The following is a 20,998-nucleotide window of genomic DNA, read 5'->3' on the forward strand; positions in this document are numbered from 1 at the left end:
ATGCCGAGAAACAATCTTCATTAGGAATGCAGTCAACGTACCCAATTATATGTATTGATCCCCTATCATGGGCTTTCTGTATTTAATCAATAGACGGAGGTTTCTTTGATAGCCCTTTTAGAGGTACGTTGTGGTGGTGATATAAAATAGACTGCGCAAATAAAATAACGCAGATAGGAAAATGTTACTTCTGAAATCACGTACTAGGTGAAAAAGGGGGTATAGCAATCCTTGAGGGATTGATTTGTGATATGCATTGAGTTAGACTTGGATAAAAAAGAATTTGACTCATAGTAACGTCAAACAATCCTTCGAGGATTGATGGGATAGGTTGACCATTTTTGGTCAAGAATTCATTGTCAAGATTCATCCTAAACAGGATGACTTAGAGAATTAAAATCCTTAATCTACCTTCTGGACAAATAAATACACAAAATAATGAGGGCTATAAATTTAAATATCATATGCCCAAATCTCATGTCAAAAAGTTTCTATAGCCGAAACTAGCACTGTAAATATGTCATAGCCTTTAACTATTATCACATGCAAGCTAAGGTTTAGCAACGACAGGTGCAACCTAACCATATTGAGAATTCATGCTATTTTCCCACTTATAAGTTGGGTGATAAATCTCAATAGCTATGGCCTATAACAAATCATAAATTGCCAACAAGATAAATAACAAAATCTCTTATGTGAACATAATCAAGAGATTATATGCTAAATGTTGTCAATTAAAGAGAAGCACATGCAACATGTGATATAATTGTCCCTTATGTCTTTGACACCAAACACTCAATTGAGTCATGCATATCAATTAAATAAAGAATATCATGTTTGGTACACACAAGGCATGACATGACAAGAGATATTGTTTATTAATTCATAAATTAGAAAAATGAGAGAAGTACCGTTCGCCGAATAATAATGAACACATGTTCGCTGCCGGGCCCATTCATTCCTATTTCGGGGCGTCAAAAACAGCACTTTTCCAAGCAAACTCTCATTTTATTTCATAGTTTCATATCTCAGCATGAAAACATCACAAAATAGCAAGATATAATTTTCATAATTTTGACCTGGATTGCAGAATCTTCTGGGGGAAAAAGGTAACACATTTTGACACAAAATTTGGCAGATATGTAGTTCAGTAAGTCTAGAACGTACATAAAAATTTTCATGTCAATCCAAGGTGTGAAAGTATTTTTTCTGAAATTTTTCACAACATTGCTCCAGGCAGAAAAATAATTGGCAGCACACTGCCAAAACTTTACAAATTTTTCTGGAATAACCAAAGCATATTTTTAACAAAATATTTTTACAGACATCAAATATCACGAGTCTAGGTTCTCCAGAAAAAAATTTCATGCCAAAAGGAGTTCAACAAGTATTTTTCATGAATTTAATTTTCAAACTGCGCCGGTCAGAATTTTTAGGCAGTGATTACTATGTGTAAAAAAAATCACAACTTGTTTGCTTCAGGCAAACCAACATGATGTGAGTCAATATTGACTTTTGGAGAGTAGCATAACATTAGAAATAGAAGTTGCAAACTTCATTCATGAGTCATTAGTCACCTTAAAGATCAATCCACATTCAGAGTCTTTCAGACTTTATTAAAAAATAGCCCAATGACCAAACACTTAGCATAATTTTGTCATGTACTACTACTGGAGTACAATACGACCATTGACAATAAGACCCGCATACACCAAATATCCTTCAGGGATTGACTTAGGGTCTATAAATCCTTTTAGATCAAATATCTATAATCGAGGGTTGGGGCAAGATAACGGGTGACAAATAAAAATAGTGCTCTTGATTTACCTTCTAGGCAAAACTATATTTAGAATTCAGACTATGACCACTTGTTGATTAAAACGATCCTTCAGGGATTGTCCCATAATAAACAGTGGCTTTGATTTGCCATCCGGGCAAAGCTTCTAGTAAGATTTATAATAAATCTTAAAATATATGGCGTATAGCAAACAATTGCTACCATCAAGAGCAAATCAGTAAATGCTCTTTTGTGATGACTCACATCCCTGTAAGGCATGAGATAGCAATTTGTGACACAACAAAAATTTGACACTTGACAACAAGTGCACCGACCATACAATGTATTTGGTGATCACATCAAGAAAGTGTCACAATATTATGTATTTTAATTAAGCTCTCTAATTCTATGCATGCGCATCGACGGGATGCAAAAGCATATGGCATAAGCTACAAGAATTATTAGGAATATTTTATTATTCCAAAAACAGCCCACAATATAATTGAGAGAAAAAATGGGTATCAAGATAATGCTTAAGAACGATCCACTATATGGTATATTTGCATTCAGATATGAAAGAATCGTTCAAGCAGAAGCATGCTCGAAGGCATGGAATAGAGATTGAATATTCATTGTATAAGGTCATGGTTAAGGTGGTGACGAAGAAAAATGAGCGGTATTGCCTTCTGGGCCTCAATACTCGTAGATGCCTCTTTGATGGTGTTTGGCAGTTTTATAGATGCAAGATATATTCCGACATCAAACACCCAAATAAAGAAATTTCTTCCATTGAGTGCGAGCTCAGTGAATTTTCTTTTTTCAAGAGCAACTATTTTCTACCGAAAATAGTTTTAATGAGGACCAAGGAAAAACATATTTTATAAAAGAAATATGAGACTTAGGATTTTATGTAAAGAAATAAATTATCTAAAATACTGGGCTTGGGTGAGTATAAAAATGGCCCAAATAAAAAATAATCCTAAGTCCATTCAAATAAAAAATGGTCCAATAAATATATAATAGGTTACTTAAATAAGAGAACCGTAAGTCAAAGTCAGCACTCCCAACCAAAAAATAACGCTTCTGGCGTTTTTTTTTTTATTAAACTTAAAAACACCGCAAACGGTTTTAAGAGACCTCCGCTACAGGCCACGCTTGGAGATTTATTGCCCGATTGCGTTTTTATTTCCAGAAATGTCGCAGACCACCGCCGATCATCAGTAACGCGGCCACCATCTTCGGCTGCCCGTAGCCGCCACCTCTGCCGCTGGAGGAGGGGAAGGGGGCGTTCGCCATCAGAGCCGCCTCCATCGCTGGAGCAGCGCCGCCGCGTCGATCGTCGACGCATACAGCCGCCGGTGCCATCGTCGCCCGAGGCACAGGCCTCGTCCAACCGGCAGATCGGAGCCGCCATAGCTAGAATTCCGGTCGTACTTCCATTTTAGAAGATGAAGACCTCAAATGCCAAAGACCACCCTTGCTGGCGTTTGAACCGGTGTCACCGCCGTTGGGTTTCGAAAAAAAAAACGCCTTCGCCGTACGAAGGATTGTAGATCGGGATAATCTTCCGCAAATCGCAGATACAGGTTTAGTTTTTGATTGATTTTGTTTTGTACACAGTATATATTATAAACAAGAAAAAAAATCCGGAAAACATATGTATATCATGCATATTGGAATGTATATTCGTATGGAAAATATATATATATATATATATATATATATATATATATATATATATATATATATACTGGAAATGCATACTGGAAATGGTTATGCAAAATATACTATCAAAGTATCAAAGTATACCAATAATAACAAAAGATATAAGTTCACAAATAAATGTTATTGATGCATCTATATGAATACTACCAGTAAGATAATCATATGTCAAAAACCACATATTCACAAATGCATAAAACATATGTGCGATTTTAGGCATAAAAAAAATTTATAAAATTACCGTTCACCAGAGTGTATCGAGCGTGCTGATAACGTGTTGTATTGCAAGTTAGTTTGCAGGCCTTTAGCTCGTGAAGAACAGTAAGAACGAGAATAAGAGTAGAAAGATGAGGGAGAAAAGGAGGATAGATCCATTCATCATCATCCATCATAGTACAATGATATATATACAAGATACACTAAAGGCATACAATAATGAAGGATAATTACATCCGTTACAGACGTTACAAAGCTACTATATTAATGTCCACCATAAGTTTTATTTATAACATTAACTAAATTTTTTCGATTCGATCCGTTAATCAAAAATTAATCAAACTTTACACACCCCTATATATTTACCCCAAATTTGTTTCAAATGTCAAACTATCTCTTTAACTTTTATAATTTTTTTTTGGGGGGACAAAACGAAAAGCATTCATTAGGAAGAGTCAAGCTGAAGAGCGCAAACAACAAAAGAAAACGGACCAAAAAATAGTCTATAAGTCAGACTTAAACAAGACTTTTCGAGCTAACAGATAAACAACTTTCTTCGCAGACCGCTTAATAAACAAAAAGCTAATACTAGATAACTTTTATAATTTGTTTATATTATCTTTTTTTTTTTTTTAAATATCTAAAGTACGACTTAAATAAGGGTTGAAATATGCTCCAAAAGGAGAGTGGTCAAGTAGATGGAGCATAATTCTCACCAACACATTCTCAATCGAATAGATCGCAACTTTTTAGTGTGGTTTGTGAGCTACATCCTCAGCTAGTGACTACGCGTTTTTCTCGTCACTCATAAACAATAATTAGGTTGAAATATAACCTAGTATGAGCATTGCAAGCTAGAAATTTGGACAACTTAAATAATAATGTAACAACAATTCTCAGATTATGATTACATTCATGAGAAGAAGGTTTTTGAATGTTTCTTTCACCCCTCTAAGCACTGAAGTTTTGCTTCTAAACCACCAGAACCCAACAAAAGTTTGAATGATCTATCCTCCAACAAACAAGAAGTCATCCTTTGGAGCTCAAAGCCAAGAGAATCTAATCGAATCGAATGCCGTTATCTAGATACGTATTGCCTACCTATGTCGTCCTCGCAACATTCCTCGAGGATCAAAATGGTTGTTCTTCCAATAGCAAGTACCTTATGATACAGTGACGACTCCAGACATCCATGGAACGATTAATGGCGCGTTTGGGTGGGCGTTTCTATATGATTCAGAATACTGGTCCTTAAAATTCAATCTGGGCTTCTCGGACTGCATTTGCCAATACGAAAACAGATTTAGTCTAACATGAAACGAGCAAAACAAATACCGTCTTTGTGAAATGGCCAGAACTTACGTATTTCAGCCAGCATTCGTGGATTTTATGTTCGTATTTATCTGGGGAGTAGCATCCCGTCCCGGATGGGCAGTAAACCCACACGTTGCATTTCTTCTGACCCGGTTTAGCATGCTTGGCTTGATCCAAACATGCCATACAACAGTCGTATGCAGATTCTTTATGGTGGGTAAGGCCCCATCTCACGGCATCACCATCATAATCCGTATGAAGTTCAGCACGACATTCGGGAGGGAGCGGTTTGCCTGCTACCGTTTCAATTTCTGAAGAAAAAGTTCACCTCAGTAAAATATCGACCAATGTCAAGACCCAAAAATCTTCACTTTTTTCTCCTTTCGACAAAAAAGGAATAAATGTGCCAATGGCTTGCGGTCCACTGGCACCAAGTTGCTCCCGTATGTGGGAGGTTGTGGGTTCGAGTCCCAGTGGAGACGGACTATTGACTCTTTGTGTTTCAGTAGGTTGAGAAAATAGTTATGAACAGATACTACATTGTAACAGAGTCAGTAGTACTCAAAAAAAAATTGTCATTACCAAATTCCGCTCCCTCAGGTTTGTCATCATGTTCCTCGTGAACGACCTCAACGGGTATCCAAAGGCCAATTTCATCGGATAGCTGAAACCAATCAGTCTCCAAAGCTCTCGCAAGTACACCTATAAACAAAGAGTACTCTAACGAAATAAGGGCGGATGCCTTAATTTACGTAAATTTATCATATCCTTAACCCCTTGTGCGTTGTACTTTCCTTTTGGTACACATTATGTGGTTTATTAACAATTACTATAGGTTACTTTATAGAGATTTTCGTGACCTAATTTGGCTATACAATATATATTCGAACTTGTATCCATATTGTTTCACCAAAACACAAAGAAAAACAAAAAGATCTATACCGGCTTCCACAGGTGTGATACTGTAATTTGAGGTCTTCCCACGCATAACTTTCTTCGCTTCTTTTAATGTTTCCTTCCGCCAGTTTTCAACCGCCTCTGCTCATTCAAAATCCAAGACAGCAAATGTTATAAATCAAAGACAGCTAAACAAACCTGAAGTATCATAGGAGTATTGAAATAGATAAGAAACCTTAAAAAGTTATTACAAGAATCAAGCAACTTTTATTTCAACGAAAAATCCTTAGACAATAGACCTAGGAATACTTATATTTAATTAAATCTTTCACTTGTCAAACTTATAAAGAAGTATACTTTGCAGCCATCCAGTGCAGTGTAGACAACATATGTATAAGAATTAAGAACAATAGTTTAAAGCAAGAAGTATCCTTAGAGGCTTAAGCATAAGAACTGAAAACCCGCAATTAATAATTCTTCAGCGGAAGGAAATATCAGTGCCGAATTATGAAATGAAGGTGCACTCACCTCGCTTCACAGTTGCATTTGCGCTGCCATCCAAGCCTTTTAAAGTTGCTATTACCTCATCTGCTATCTTCAGTTTCATGGGCTCTGATACTTCAACACGCTCTTGCTCCATCAAAAATTCGTTCTTTATTTGGTTTACCTTCAAGCAAAGACAATGCAACTGTCATCAAGCACTAGCACTAAAATTGCACGAAACGGGACAACCCTGGGGGCCAAGTTTGTGTGCCGTGTTGACTTAGTAACCACAAGGTTACAAGTTCGACTCCCAGCCAGAACGGCCTATTGGCCTTCTTGGTTTGAGCCGGTAACCTAAGCTAGTTTACCTTCTAGTAGTCCTTTGTCGGTTAGAGTCACAAGACGGGTGCGGGTTTTTCCTTGTCACTCAAAATTGTGATGAAATAACTTCAAGAATCACCAGAAATCTATCAAACTAATACTAATAGCATCTACAGGACATGGTTAACAAAAACCCCTAACCTACAAACACTTAAATCTCACCAACTTAATAAGCTCTGTAGGTTCAGATTCTTTTCGAATTCGAATAGACTCTTCCATTTGCCTTATCTGCTGTGGGGTATACCTAGAAGCTGCAGACATCAAACCAATTAACAAATCCACCAATCAACTGCTCAAAAATGAAGATTTTGCTCAAAGGGTTCCACACAAGAACCAAAATCAGGAAATGGGTCACCCAGAAAAGTACTAAAACTTGAGACTTGAGAGGTGAATCCACTTACCAGTCTGGGAATCATTATAGGGGTACATGTAGAGTGAAGTATAGAGAGAGTGAAGCACATAGAGAGCAACAAGAATGTTGATTGAGCACAGAATTATTGTGGTCCGCTTGTATGAACACCATTTCCCTCTCACAATATACCCTCCTCCACCGATCCACTCAGCTCCTCCGGCCATCTCTCTCCTCCCACTCAACACCCCATCCTCTCTCTCTCAAACTCTTCTTCAGACTTCAATGCGGGGAAGCAAGAAAGAAGAACCAAAAAAGTTTCCCTTTTTCTTTTTGTCTTCGATATTCTAAAGCTGTGAACTTTATGGTTGGCTGCAATATGACACCATCAAGTCATCAACAGCATTACAGAAGAATAATTAGCGCTATAAACAAGAAATCAAGAATGATGAGGTTCTTGGTAATTTATAGCAACAATTAGGTCTGGGATTTTGAGCTTTGGTATTTGTACAGCTCTTTTTCTAGATTTATAGTTATATAATACTCCCTCCGTCCCGAATTGGTTGTCTCATTTGCTTTTTGCACGCTTTTTAAGGAATTAAAGTAAATGCTATGTATTTTCCAATTATGCCCTCCACTTTTTCACTTTTGGAAATAAAAGTAAAAGTCATAAGGGTAATTTGAGAAAAAGTAGAATGATGGTGATGTTCAATTTTAGAAAGAGGACAACATTTTGGGACAAACTAAAAAGGAAAGTAAGACATGCAAAATGGGACAGAGGGAGTAACTCTTTGTTTAAAGAAAGTAAAGCGTGATTAACATAAGAAAGCAAGAAATGATGAAGATCGCGGAGTTTTATACCCTCTTATACATTGGTCAACCAAGCGCACGCATTGCTAAAATGAACCGGCTCCGTATCCTTCTCCTTGGGGCTCGGGGCTTGAGCCTTGAGGTCGGTCACCTCAATAGTTACTTCAAAAAAAAAAAAAACTTCGAAACTTATAATTTTTTTTTTCAAAATATTGAAAATTTATTATTACAAAATTTGAAGTGTATATATTAAATTAAAAGTATCAGTTACAATGAAGTATATATCAATTGAGAATGGGTACAATTTCTGAATATGAGAAGTCATTTGATTTTCTACTAAAAGTATACTGACTCGTTCTAGTTCCTTACTAAAGGGCCTCCGGAGTTAAATAGCTTGTTCTTTGATGAAAGGCTTATATGCAGCTTGATCATCAAAAAAGGGATTTCGGTACTCAAATAGTGTGTTCCTCATCGCAGATATATGACGAGTGTGTTCCAGATGATATCCTGACGAGATTCCAACAGAGTTTCGATATGCAAATCTTCAAAGCTCCTTTTCTTCCAAAATGAAATCACTATTTATAATTGTACATGTGTAGAAAAAATCTAACAAACTACATCTGATGTGGTAAATTCCATCAGATATACGTATTCCTACGTGTTATTGAGTAATGAGTATTTGGATGTATCAGCTCGGGTTACGGTGACCGGATGTCGGAGGTTCCCTAGTATATTAATAGTCTAGATAGAGAGTCCAAAAGTCCACCATACAAGCATCTCGTGGGGTATTTATAGAAGATTGGAGGGAACACATACCAGGAGGATGACATGCACTCCACGTGTCCTCCATGCACTCGGCGGTCCCGGAGGCTAAGGGAAGTCCTCCACATGTAGGAGCTTATCTGATTAGCCAATAGTTGTTGGGCTCGATTATCGATATACCTCTTCAAAGGCTTTATAATGGGCTCAGGTAATTTGTCAGTCAAACTAAAAAGGCAAATTGGAAATTTTTAAAAAACATCTCCTTCTTCCCTAACTCAAACTCGTTTGTTTTATATAGCAGTCGAGAATGCAGTCCAACGCAGGCGACTCGGTGGACTTGACGCCGCTGTACCAAAACCTCGCCGACGATGGAGTCTCTATGCAGTAGCTGCCACACGTTCGCTTCATGTGCAGTTTTAGTGGGAAGATCCTTCCCCGACCCCACGACAATTAGCTCCGCTACGTCGGCGACGACACGCGCATAGTCGCGTTGAACCGCCACGCGTCTTTCTCATCCCTCCTCGTTAAGCTGTCCAAGCTCGCTCAGCACGGGCAGCGTGGTCGTGAAGTACTTACTAGCTTCCCTACGAGGACCTTGACTTGTTGATTACGGTTACGACGGGCGAAGACGTGGAGAATATGATGGAGGAGTATGACTGGGTGGCGCAGAGTCACAAGTCGGCGGCACATCTGCAACTTTTCATTTTCTGACTGACGCCGATTCGAGAACCAGCATGATTAACTCCATCCTTGACAGTTCGGCTAAGCGCAAGCACTGGTTTGTCGACGCGCATCATATCTTGCCATCTTGGTGAACCCATTACAAATAACAACATGATTTCTCAAGTTTTCGACCATGGATTGTGCGATTAGGGTTTGATATTTGGGAATTCTAGAATGAGAAGGTTTTGTGTGTTGAAATTAGGCAAAGCATGGAGATGAAAATGGACAAGGGAAAGAAAGTGCAATTACAAATATGTCTTCAATTTTATTACTTTAAAAATGCTGGTTTGACTATAGGACCAAATCAGGTGAAAATGACATAGTCGGGGACTAAATTGAGAAATTTTAATAGTCGAAGACTAAATTGATAAAATCCTCATAGTCGAGGGACCAAATTGGTAATTAACTCATAAAATATTTATAATTATATATTGACTTCATATGAATTAGTTGACCCAACCTTATGTTTACAAAAATTTACTTATTAATTGAATATAAAAATAACTGATTAAGCATTGAAACATAATGAACAGAATATTAGGAGGTAAAATCATAAAAAAGAATGGAGCATGTGTTCTTAACAATATTGACTTTGAGTTATTTTCATTATTGGTCCCAGTGTCCCACGCCTATTGTACATATTTCACATTTGATGAGTGTCAAATTTTCACTTCGTATACATAACTATTGGATTCTTATCACATTTGATCATTTTAATAAAAAAATTTTCCAACCTTATTCGAAACTTTGCTACGTAATAGGAGGTGAGTTATTTTAAAAAACATTTATATTATTTGAATTTGAACCGCACATAGATTACACAGTTAAATATTCCATATAATGGTATAGATCTTGAAATGTATAACCGGAAGCGTGGACTTAAAAAAAAAAAAAAATCTATTGACCTTTATTAAAAAAAAAAATTATATTTTTAATTTTTTGTACTTTAATAAATTGAGAAAGTAGCTATGAATAGATAATATATTGTAACAGAGTTAGTATTACTAAAAAAAAATAAAAATTAAAACAAAAAAACAAACAAAAAAAAAACCTCCTATTAATCAGTTACAATTAAAATAAATTCAACGGATATTCTTCTATCTTGTGAGCTGGGATCGACAAAAATCTGAGACAAAACAAACTAAAAACGAAATTATTAAACTAACCCCCAATAGAGAGCGTCATTTATGTCTTCCCAGGTGTTTTCCTATTTACCTAGGGGTGTTCAATCGGTTAACCGTTCGGTTAACCGAACCGTTTTAACCGAACCGAATTAACCGAAGTTTTTTTTCCTTTAACCGTTAACCGAACCGAAATTTGCTCTACCGAATTCACCGAACCGAAATTTTTTTCGGTTAATCGGTCGGTTAACCGATTAACCGAACTTTTTAAAGCTAAAATTTAAAATTCTAAAAATAACACTTAAAATAATAAATCGCATTAAAATAAAATACATATCATAATACATTCATAACAAAATATAAATAACATGAATTATAAACTCCAAACATCCATAATTTCAAATTAGTATTTATATTTATATTATTATTTTTATATATATATTAAAAACTTCGATTAACCGTTCGGTTAATTCGGTTAACCGACCTTTCGAACCGAATTAACCGTTAACCGAAATTTTAAAATTCCTTTAACCATTAACCGAACCGAAAAAGTTCGGTTCGAAAACGGTTAACCGAACTTTGTCGGTTCGGTCGGTTAACCGAAAATTATCCGAAGTTTGCACACCCCTATATTTACCTCTGCCTTTCTCTCTCTCTCTCTCTCTCCCCAGCGCTACAAACAACAGACAATGAGAACGGAGGATGGAATTTCATTTTCCGCAGCTCTTTAACGCTGGGATCCGCGTCTTATTGATGAATGAACCCGCCATCTAGTAACTGCCCGACACATTTTTTTCCATCGTTCTTCTTCTGCAACAGAGTATATCTTACGTTTCCTATCTAATGTTTTGCATTTTTTCCTGCCATTTATCTTGAATTTTTCATAGGAGTATTATATTTGCTCAACCCCATTTCTTGAACCTCATTAATGTTCTTGTTAATGGTCATAAAAAGAGAAAAAAGAGAAGAGATATTGATGAATATATTAAACGGCTCTTTGTTGAATGTTGATAAAGTTCTGTTCTTTTTGTTTTTGGATTTCTATGTTAGGGAAGTTTGATCGAATATTATGCGGAATACTGTGTTTTTCCAGCACTGATTTATATGGGGGTTTCTTTTTGATGTGTATTATACAGAGTTGAATTGATCGACTTAGAGATAAATGGAAGATTAGATTTGGGATTTTAAAAAAAAATTGTGTTGCTGGAGAAATATCTGATGCTGATTTGAGTCCGGAGGGACCGAACAATGTCGTCAAGAGGCGAGCATCAGTCGGTCCCATTGTCTGTGTTGTTGCAGCGTGAAGTGGCCCATGAGAAGATTGAAAATCCCGAGATTCTCCATGGTCAAGGCAGCCAGAGCAAGAAAGGTGAGGACTTTACGTTCCTCAAGACCGGATGCCAACGGGTTCAGGGAGAGGGATTCACCACCTATTCTGTTTTCGGGGTATGTTTATCATGCTTAATTCGTCAGTATTTTTTTAAGGACTTTGCATTGTTTCTTGCTAATGTGTGTTTTTTAAGGAATCTGTGTTGTTTCTTGCCAATGTATGTTTTTTTATGAATTCGTGTTGCTTCTTGCTAATGTATGTTTTTAATGAATTCATGTTGTTTCTTGCCAATGTATGTTTTGATTGTTTTCAAGGAATTTGTGTTGTTTCTTGCCAATGTATGTTTTTAGGGAATTCACGTTGTTTCTTGCTAATGTATGTTTTCACGGTATGTTTATCATGCTTATTTCGACGGTATGTTTTTAAGGAGATTGTGTTGTTTCTCGTTGATGTATGTTTTTAAGGAATTCGTGTTGTTTCTTGCTAATGTATGCTTTTAATGAATTGGCATTGTTCTGTGTAGAATCTGTGTCTTGAATACCGATAGAACTTTCTATGTCAATCGCCCCATTCCTTTACAATGCTAATTACATCGGTTTGTCTTTTCTTTCGCACTTATTGCAGCTATTTGATGGGCATAATGGGTCTGCTGCCGCTATATATTCTAAAGAAAATCTCTTGAATAACATTTTGAGTGTCATCCCAACAGAACTCAACCGGGATGAATGGGTTGCAGCACTGCCTAGGGCATTGGTTGCCGGATTTGTGAAAACCGATAAAGACTTCCAAGAAAAAGGTACTAGATTCATGTCTACTAAAGTGCCAGCCGCTAAACTCTATTATTAGGATCATATATAAGCCGTTTTTGTATATTGTGCAAAACTTTCAGCTCACACTTCGGGAACGACTGTCACGCTTGCTATAATTGAAGGATGGGTTGTAACAGTTGCATCAGTTGGCGATTCTCGATGCATTCTTGAATCTGCTGAAGGGGAGATATATTATTTGTCAGCGGATCATAGACTTGAATGCAATGTAGAGGAGTAAGATATATATATATATTTATGTCTATGTATTTGATAGTTGATACATTATATGGATTAGCCCTTAGATTAAGGTTTGAATTCGGTGTTCTTAAAACAATAGAAGGGAACGCATTACAGCGAGCGGTGGAGAGGTTGGCCGGCTTAATACGGGTGGCGGAACAGAGGTATCTTTACTTTCCCGTGTATATGAGCTATACCCATCACCTATCTCCAAATTATAGTTCCTTCTTTCTCACTCCCGTTTCTCGTTCTCTCTCTTTCGGGGAGAGGATGTGGGATTATAGTGTGTTGTGTTTTATCCAATGTTGAAAAAATCGCTAGGCGCTCTCTAGGCGCCTGGGACCGCCTAGGCGGGCGCCTGGAACGCCTAGGAGGCCGACCGCCTAGCGCCTAAGCGCAATTTTTGCAACACTGGTCTTATCTGTGTTTGATTTCATTTCAGATTGGTCCTTTGAGGTGCTGGCCTGGTGGTTTATGCCTCTCAAGATCGATCGGTGACATGGATGTCGGTGAATTCATAGTTCCCGTGCCATATGTAAAGCAAGTCAAGGTTTGTCTAATATTTAATTATTTGCGAAAGTGAATTGAAAGTGTTTATCTCCATTAATTCCCGATGCCAATCAGTTTTTTATTGGTCATAATCAGTGTTGCAAAAATCGTATCTAGGCGCTCGGCCTCCTAGGCCCTAGGCGGTCCCCAGGCGCCTAGAGTGCGCCTAGCAATTTTCTCAACATTGGTCATAATTATAGATCACCAAGAGGATCATGATCCATCGATCCTCTTAGTGATCTAGATTTATATCACAATCTACCTATATTGTATGGCAACTTTCACATTTCACCCTCAAAAATCTAATTTTACTAACAAATTTTTGAATTATTATGTTTAAAGCTTTCTTCAGCGGGGGGTAGGCTTATTGTCGCAAGTGATGGTGTTTGGGATGCTTTATCTGCGGAAGCAGCTTTTGAGTGTTGTCGTGGGATGCAGCCGGATGCAGCGGCTTCACAAATTGTTCGAGTATGTTTGGTAGTTTGAGTATTTGCTAAATAATTTTCTTAGTATCCCTAATCGAACTCCTCCCGCCCTCGGATTGTAGGAAGCTGTGCAGCCAAAAGGGCTTCGAGATGACACGACTTGCATTGTGATTGATATACTACCCGCAGAGAAGGCGAACCCTCCACCACCACAACCCAAAAAGACGGGGAAAAGGGTGCTTAAGGCAATTTTCCGCAAAAAGAATAACGAATCGTCTTCGAGAAATGGGAAAGAGTATTGTGAACCAAATGTCGTCGAGGAGATATTCGAGGAAGGATCGGCTTCACTTGCAGAAAGGTGTGTCATGTAGCGTTTCTTGTCAACCCTAGCCGATAAATGACCACAAGGAGGTAAACCAGTCTAGGTTACTCATAGCTGACTGGCTCAAACCAATAAGGCCAATAGGCCGCTCTCACTGGGAATCATCCCGTGTGCATAGATTGTTCTTATGGATGGTGGATGTACCGCTTAGTCCCGAATATTTACATGTTTTGTGTTTTTTCTATGGATTGCAGGTTGGACGCAGGGTACCCGATTTGTAATGCGTTTAAGTTGTTCATGTGCGCTGTCTGTCAAGTCGAGATAAAACCCGGAGAGGGCATTTCAGTACACGCAGAGTCAGTGGATTCAAGAAAATCGTCGCGCCCTTGGGATGGCCCTTTCCTCTGCACCAGCTGCCAACAGAAGCGTCGAGCTATGGAAGGCAAGAAACCTTCTGCCGGTGAGAACCCTCGTCTTTTTACTCGATAAACCCCACACGACAGAACCGATTGAAGAAGCTACTCTTCTTTTCCATTCTGCAGATGCCCGAGATGGAAGCAACTAGCTAACGCCATTTGCAGTTCAATCACTAACGTACCGTTTTATTCAACGCCAGTGTCCCCGACCAAATCCCGTCCCTTTTTCAACAAAACCGACAGTTGATGCTTCTCGTGATGATGTTCTTGAGATACAATCATCATCTTCCGCAAACGCCTAAACAAGGGTAAGATCTTCATTGTACATAGCTCGGTCTTGCTGGAAGCCCGGAACACATTTCTTATACAGATATTCATATTCTTCATTTGTGGTGGCAAGATTATGGAAATCTTAAGATCATTCTATTACACTTTGATTACTTATTTTATAGGATTCTTAGGATTTCCCATTGTTCCTAAGTAGAAAGATTCACAATGTTTCAATCCTTAACAAAGAGAATCCTATGCCCTCTGCATTGATTTGGTTCCATTTGTACTTTTTATTACTGTAATTACAAGATATTCTGATGTACTCCATTTGTACTTTTTATTACTATCAGTTTAAACTGTTAGTTAAAATAGAAGAAATGTGGATGGTGTTGAATTTGGCCCGGGGGTTGCGGTTTATGAATGCCTTCCAAATAGCGGGCCGTAATTTGTGTATAGTAGCTTGTTTTCACTTTCTTTATGAGAAATTGTACTTTTGGTAATTAAATTGTTTTCGAGTTTCAAATGTTAACGTAGTTATAAAATCTAGTCTTTATTTTTCAATTATTGTAAATCTAGTTTTTTTTTTTTTTTTTGATCGGGTAAATCTAGTTATTTAATTGCTGACATAGTTGTAAATTAATCTTTCATTTACTAACTTACAACTAGGGGTGTAAACGAGCCAAGCCGAGCTCGAGCATGGGTTGGCTCGAGCTCGAGCTCGATAAGCATAGTTCGGCTCGAGCTCGAGTTTGATCGAGCTCGAAAAATGATGCTCGAGCTCGGCTCGGCAATTTTTCGAGCAGCTCGATTGTTCGAGCGCAGGCTCGATTTTGACCTATTTGAATTAATATTTCAATTAATGATAAACATTGTTTTATCCATACATAAATAATAAAAACTTTAAAAAATTTAAAAGTCCGAACTTCAATATTTAAAGACTTCAAACACTCAAAACAAGTTTATAACTCCATTTTAATTACAAGTCAATAGTAGTCAATAATCATTACCATATATATAATATTTATCTATTTATTTAATTATGGCTCACGAGCGGCTCGACGAGCCACGAGCCTAGAATATTTGAGCTCGAGCTCGGCTCGTTTAATAAACGAGTCGTTCGAGTTCGGCTCGAGCTCGATTTTGACCGAACTCGAGCCAAGTTTTGACCGAGCGGCTCGCGAACCGCTCGACTCATTTACACCCCTACTTACAACTAGGTCAATAATTAAAAGATCAAGTTCTGTCTGGGTAGCTCAAGTGGTCGTCGAATTAATGTTTAACATTGCTTTCAACGCCACTAAGAATTTGAGGTGGATTTAACGAAGCCAAGAAACTTAGGTTAAATAATTGAAGGATCGAAAATGTAATTTTTTTTATTTACCTTATATTGAGTAAAAATAATTTGCAATTATTCACATAAAAATTTAAAACAAAACATATATCCTAATTATAGTTATTAAAAAAATAAAAGACTAATTACAAATTTTTTCGACCAGTCAACTAAAAAGATTCATGTCAATCTCATATTAAAAATGAACTTATGCCCACATGAAGCTATACCACTTACAAGTGGTCTAGAAGGACGAGGTGCAATCTATGATTATGTTGCTGATACTTCAAAACAATCCAATAAAGAACACAATAAACTTGAAATCTTACAAAGGCAAAACAAAGATTAATGATGATTTTGATTCTATTAAGGAAATTAGTCATGCTTTCACAAAACTAAGAGTGAAGTTAGCAATTAGCAATGTAGATTACATCAAGCAAATACTTTGTGGTTTCTTGGTTTTTTTTTTTTTTTTTTTTTTTTTTTTTTTTTTTCTTTTTTTTTTTGTGATAAGGGAAACCCTCCGTCACTAGTGTGTATTAGAGGAAACTGCTATGTTTAATAGTTCACAAATTACACAAGAGAGATAAATTGTACTAAAAAGACCTATTTAGATAGTTGTTGTTATTAAAGACACCTGAAATTAGTTGTAACTCTCCAAAGTTCTTGCTGATGCCAACAATCTCAAGGCAAACGACCTAATACCACACACAACCATCTTATTTCTAATAGGATAGCGGTCTACTACAAGGAAGTCTATAAATTTCAATACAATATTGTTCTTGTAACTCGAAGCTACCAAGAACTAATGTTGTAAAAATCGCGCCTAGGCACTAGGAAGCGGCATGTCGCCTAGGAAATCACCGAAATCAGCGACCTAAACGCTGATTAGGCGACTTAATCGGTGCTTAGGCCGTTGAATCGACCGAGTTTTTTTGTTGTTGTTGGATTAATAAGCGCTTAACGTTTTTTTTTTTTTCAACATTGCCAAGAACTGCAATTAATTACTTCCATTACTGTCTTCAACCTCACCCAACTATTATGTTTAATATACTACATAAATCAATGTTGGGGTTGTAGCGGATTAATTTACGCCAACATTGAGTGTACTTATAATATGATAAAATCATGTCTTAACGTAATGCGCTATAATTGATTTGTATCATATTATATGTTAGATAAATTTAACCGCTAACAACAATTTTTTGTCAAGACGAGTTTAATTTCCTTTAAATAAAGGCAAAGAGTTCGTGACTGAAATAACTAAAAATAACTTTTTTCTTATCATTAAGTTATAACTTTTTAAGCCAAAGTATAGTTTAGTGGCACGAATAAGATACTGCATTGTAATCAGTACTCCAGCCAGTGATTTAAAATTACTTTTTTTTTTTTCGATCTCATCAACTCTAAATAACTTAAATTTTTTTTTTTTTTTGAATGCTACTGACTCTATTACAATGTAGTATCTGTTCATAATTACTTTCTCAACCTACTGAAGCACAAATAGTAGACCTAGCAATTATCGACATGACCCGTTAACACGACACGAAAATAACGGATTAGTGATAAGCCTTAACCTGTCTCCCGTTATGATTCATGTCTTAATGGGTCAACCCGCCAAACCCATTAAGAACATGTTTAATCCGTTAATGTTATCTTGTTAACCCGTTTAGACGAACCCGTTTATATGAACCTGTGTATAACCCGTTAAGAACCATTATTATAATTTTATTTTACTTATCTAATAATCTAATAATTAATATAAAAGGAAATTAAAAAGTAAAACCCTAAAAGTAGGGGTGTAAACGAGCCGAGCCGAGCTCAAGCATGGGTTAGCTTGAGCTCGAGCTCAATAAGCATGGTTCGGCTCGAGCTCGGTCGAGCTCAAAAAATGATGCTCGAGCTCGGCTCGACAATTTTTTGAGCCGCTCGAGCTCGGCTCGTGCAGCTCAATTGTTTGAGCTTGGGCTCGATTTTGACCTATTTGAATTCATATTTCAATTAATAATAAACATTGTTTTATCCATACATAAATAATAAAAACTTTAAAAAATTCAAAAGTCCAAACTTCAATGTTTAAAGACTCCAAACACTAAAAACAAGTTTACAACTTCACTTTAATTACAAGTCAATAGTAGTCATTGATCCTTACCATATATGTAATATTTATCTATTTATTTAATTATGGCTCGACGAGCCACGAGTCTATAATATTTGAGCTCGGGCTCGGCTCGTTTAATAAACGAGCCGCTCGAGTTCAGCTCGAGCTTGATTTTGACCGAGCTCGAGCCGAGCTTTGACCGAGCGGCTCGCAAACCGCTCGGCTCATTTACACCCCTACCTAAAAGACTTGAAATTTGGAAATTTTTATTCTTATTTAGTTATACTAGTATTTGCGCCCGTGCGATGCACGGAATGAATTTGTTGTAATATACTAAGAATATTTGGATCGATATATAATTATTTAAATTAGAACATCAAAGATTATATAGTGCAATTGAAAGTATGGTTTGGATCATTTATGTGTTTTTATGTTATTAATTGCTCAAATTAATAGCTAATATGTAAATGTAAACATGCGGTGTTGTAACTTTGGAGATTTTATTTATCATTGTTCAGTACTTTTATAAATTAATCAAATGTGCTCGTTCTCTAGCAACTCAGTTATAAAAATGAATTGATATCCTAATTTATTTGTATGGAAAATATATTTTTTGTCTAGATATATAGCAATTTTGCCATTTAAAAAAACATAATATCACAGATTGTATTTACATACTATTGAAACCTCTTTGTAGACAACATTGATAGTAACAACACAATCTTGTCTATCTTCGTCTAGAGCTAACACCTTTAGTCCCAAAGGATGAGTGACTCGGGTAAAAATATATAATGGTAGAATTTCAGTCAATTAGTAATCCTTTTATATTTTCAGTCAATTAGTAATATCAAATTCATTTTCAGCCAATTATTCTTTTTTATTTTTAGTCAATTAGTCAATTAGAATATTAGATGTATTGATATTTTTACCTAATTTCTGTTCCAGTTTTAATTGATGATGTAGAATATTTTTATTGAAATATTTTCTTTGTATTTTTAATTTACTTTTACTATTGTTTAAAATATGTATTTACTATTGATGATGTAGAATATTATTATTGAAATATTTCCGTCAAATTTTTAATTTCTGTTTCATTTTTTAATTAAAATGCAATGATCTGTCAATTTATTTTTTCATTTCAATTATGGATCATTTTTTATTTGTAGTCAATTATTAATATTCATTTCCTTTTATAATTTCAGTCAATTAGTAATATCAGATTCATTTTCAGGCAATTATTCTTTTTATTCTCAGTCAATTGGTCAATTAGAATATCAGATGCAGTGATATTTTTACCTATCCGAACCATTTTTAATTGATGATGTAGAATATTTTTATTGAAATATTTCCGTTCCATTTTTAGTTTACCTTTACTGTTGTTTAAAATATGTCTTTACTATTGATGGTGTAGAATATTATTATTGAAATATTTCCTTTTCATTTTTTATTTACTTTTACTTGATGATGTAGAATATTATTATTGAAATATTTTCGTTCCATTTTTAATTTCTGTTCCATTGCTTAAAATTGTGAAAGATTTATGATATAATTGTGTTTTGATTTATTCTACTATGTAATATTATTGTGAAAATTAAAATGCAATAATCTGACAATTTTCTTTTCAATTTTAGTCAATTATGAATCATTTTTAATTTTCAGTTAATTATTAATATTCATTTCTTTTCCACTTAACCTAATTTCTGTTTCTTTTTTTCATTTTTAATTTTCAGTCAATTATTAATATTCATTTATTTTCCAATTTACCTCATTTTTGTTCCATTTTTAATTGATGATGATGTAGAGAATTATTGTGAAATATTTATGTTCGTTTTTTAATTTACCTTTACTATTTACTATTGTTTGAGCGGGAAATCAAGTAAATAGAATTTTGTTTTTAATTATATTATAGATTATAGATTATAGATTTTCCAGCAATCCAAACACTATGGATAAAGAAAAGTCATTTCATTAAGAAAATTAAAACTAATTAAATTAAATCTAATCATGCTATATTTATTTGTAACTGTATATTAATTTCATTTTGAAATCATTGGTTCACATATTTGAATTATTTATTTTTTCGTTAATTATTATAAACAAAAATGATACTATACTAATTAATTTATGATATTTATCAAATTGTATTTTTAAAAAAATATAAGATTTACACATGTTATGAGGGGTTAAAACATATTTTAAAATTATTTTTTAATAGTAAGTATTTTTATTTTTAAAATATTTTCCAGCAGCCCACACACTCCCTTAGTCTACCATAAAAAATTGATAAAGAAAAGTCATTTCATTAAGAAAATTAAAACTAATTAAAGTACATCTAATAATGCTATATTTATTTGTAACTATATATTAATTTTATTTTGAAATCATTGGTTCACATATTTGAATTATTTATTTTTTCTTTAATTATTATAAACAGAAATGATATTGTACTAATTAATTTATGATATTTATCAAATTGTATTTTTAAAAATATAGTGTTTTACCGGCAATTTATATCATGCACCAGGGTGCGCATTGCATCGTGCGTCCTGATGTAATACATAACTGTATAAAAAAATACACATAATTGTATAAATAAATACACATAATGATATAAACAAATACACATAATAACGTCAACCCCCTTCCGCGCCTCC

General features: G+C 35.4%; 2 protein-coding genes across 5 annotated transcripts; one reads left to right on the forward strand and one right to left on the reverse strand.

The window, feature by feature from the left end:
• The first annotated feature begins 890 nt into the window (after nt 1–890).
• On the forward strand, nt 891–15,238 carry LOC109153053 (probable protein phosphatase 2C 12). 4 transcript variants are annotated; one of them, XM_019300794.1, is made up of 9 exons: nt 891–907; nt 11,519–12,001; nt 12,510–12,681; nt 12,775–12,928; nt 13,032–13,095; nt 13,374–13,481; nt 13,823–13,948; nt 14,028–14,263; nt 14,482–14,763. In XM_019300794.1, exons 2-9 carry the CDS (start codon nt 11,804–11,806, stop codon nt 14,714–14,716), a joined length of 1,293 nt encoding a protein of 430 aa, XP_019156339.1. In that variant the 5' UTR covers nt 891–907; nt 11,519–11,803; the 3' UTR covers nt 14,717–14,763. The 4 variants fall into 4 exon arrangements, with proteins under 4 accessions (XP_019156339.1, XP_019156340.1, XP_019156341.1 ...); XM_019300795.1 differs by lacking the exon at nt 891–907 and adding an exon at nt 11,192–11,375 and having other exon boundaries at nt 11,692–12,001; XM_019300796.1 differs by lacking the exon at nt 891–907 and adding an exon at nt 14,770–15,238 and having other exon boundaries at nt 11,506–12,001; nt 14,482–14,687.
• LOC109153054 lies at nt 4,563–7,670 on the reverse strand. Its single transcript, XM_019300797.1, has 7 exons — nt 7,192–7,670; nt 6,953–7,041; nt 6,455–6,593; nt 5,972–6,067; nt 5,612–5,731; nt 5,078–5,340; nt 4,563–4,992 (listed from the first exon to the last, which is right to left on the reverse strand). Exons 1-7 carry the CDS (start codon nt 7,364–7,366, stop codon nt 4,879–4,881), a joined length of 996 nt encoding a protein of 331 aa, XP_019156342.1. The 5' UTR covers nt 7,367–7,670; the 3' UTR covers nt 4,563–4,878.
• Nucleotides 15,239–20,998: the final 5,760 nt, after the last annotated feature.

The sequence above is a fragment of the Ipomoea nil genome, unplaced genomic scaffold, assembly GCF_001879475.1.
Source record: "Ipomoea nil cultivar Tokyo-kokei standard unplaced genomic scaffold, Asagao_1.1 scaffold2480, whole genome shotgun sequence".
NCBI classification, from domain to species: Eukaryota; Viridiplantae; Streptophyta; class Magnoliopsida; order Solanales; family Convolvulaceae; genus Ipomoea; species Ipomoea nil.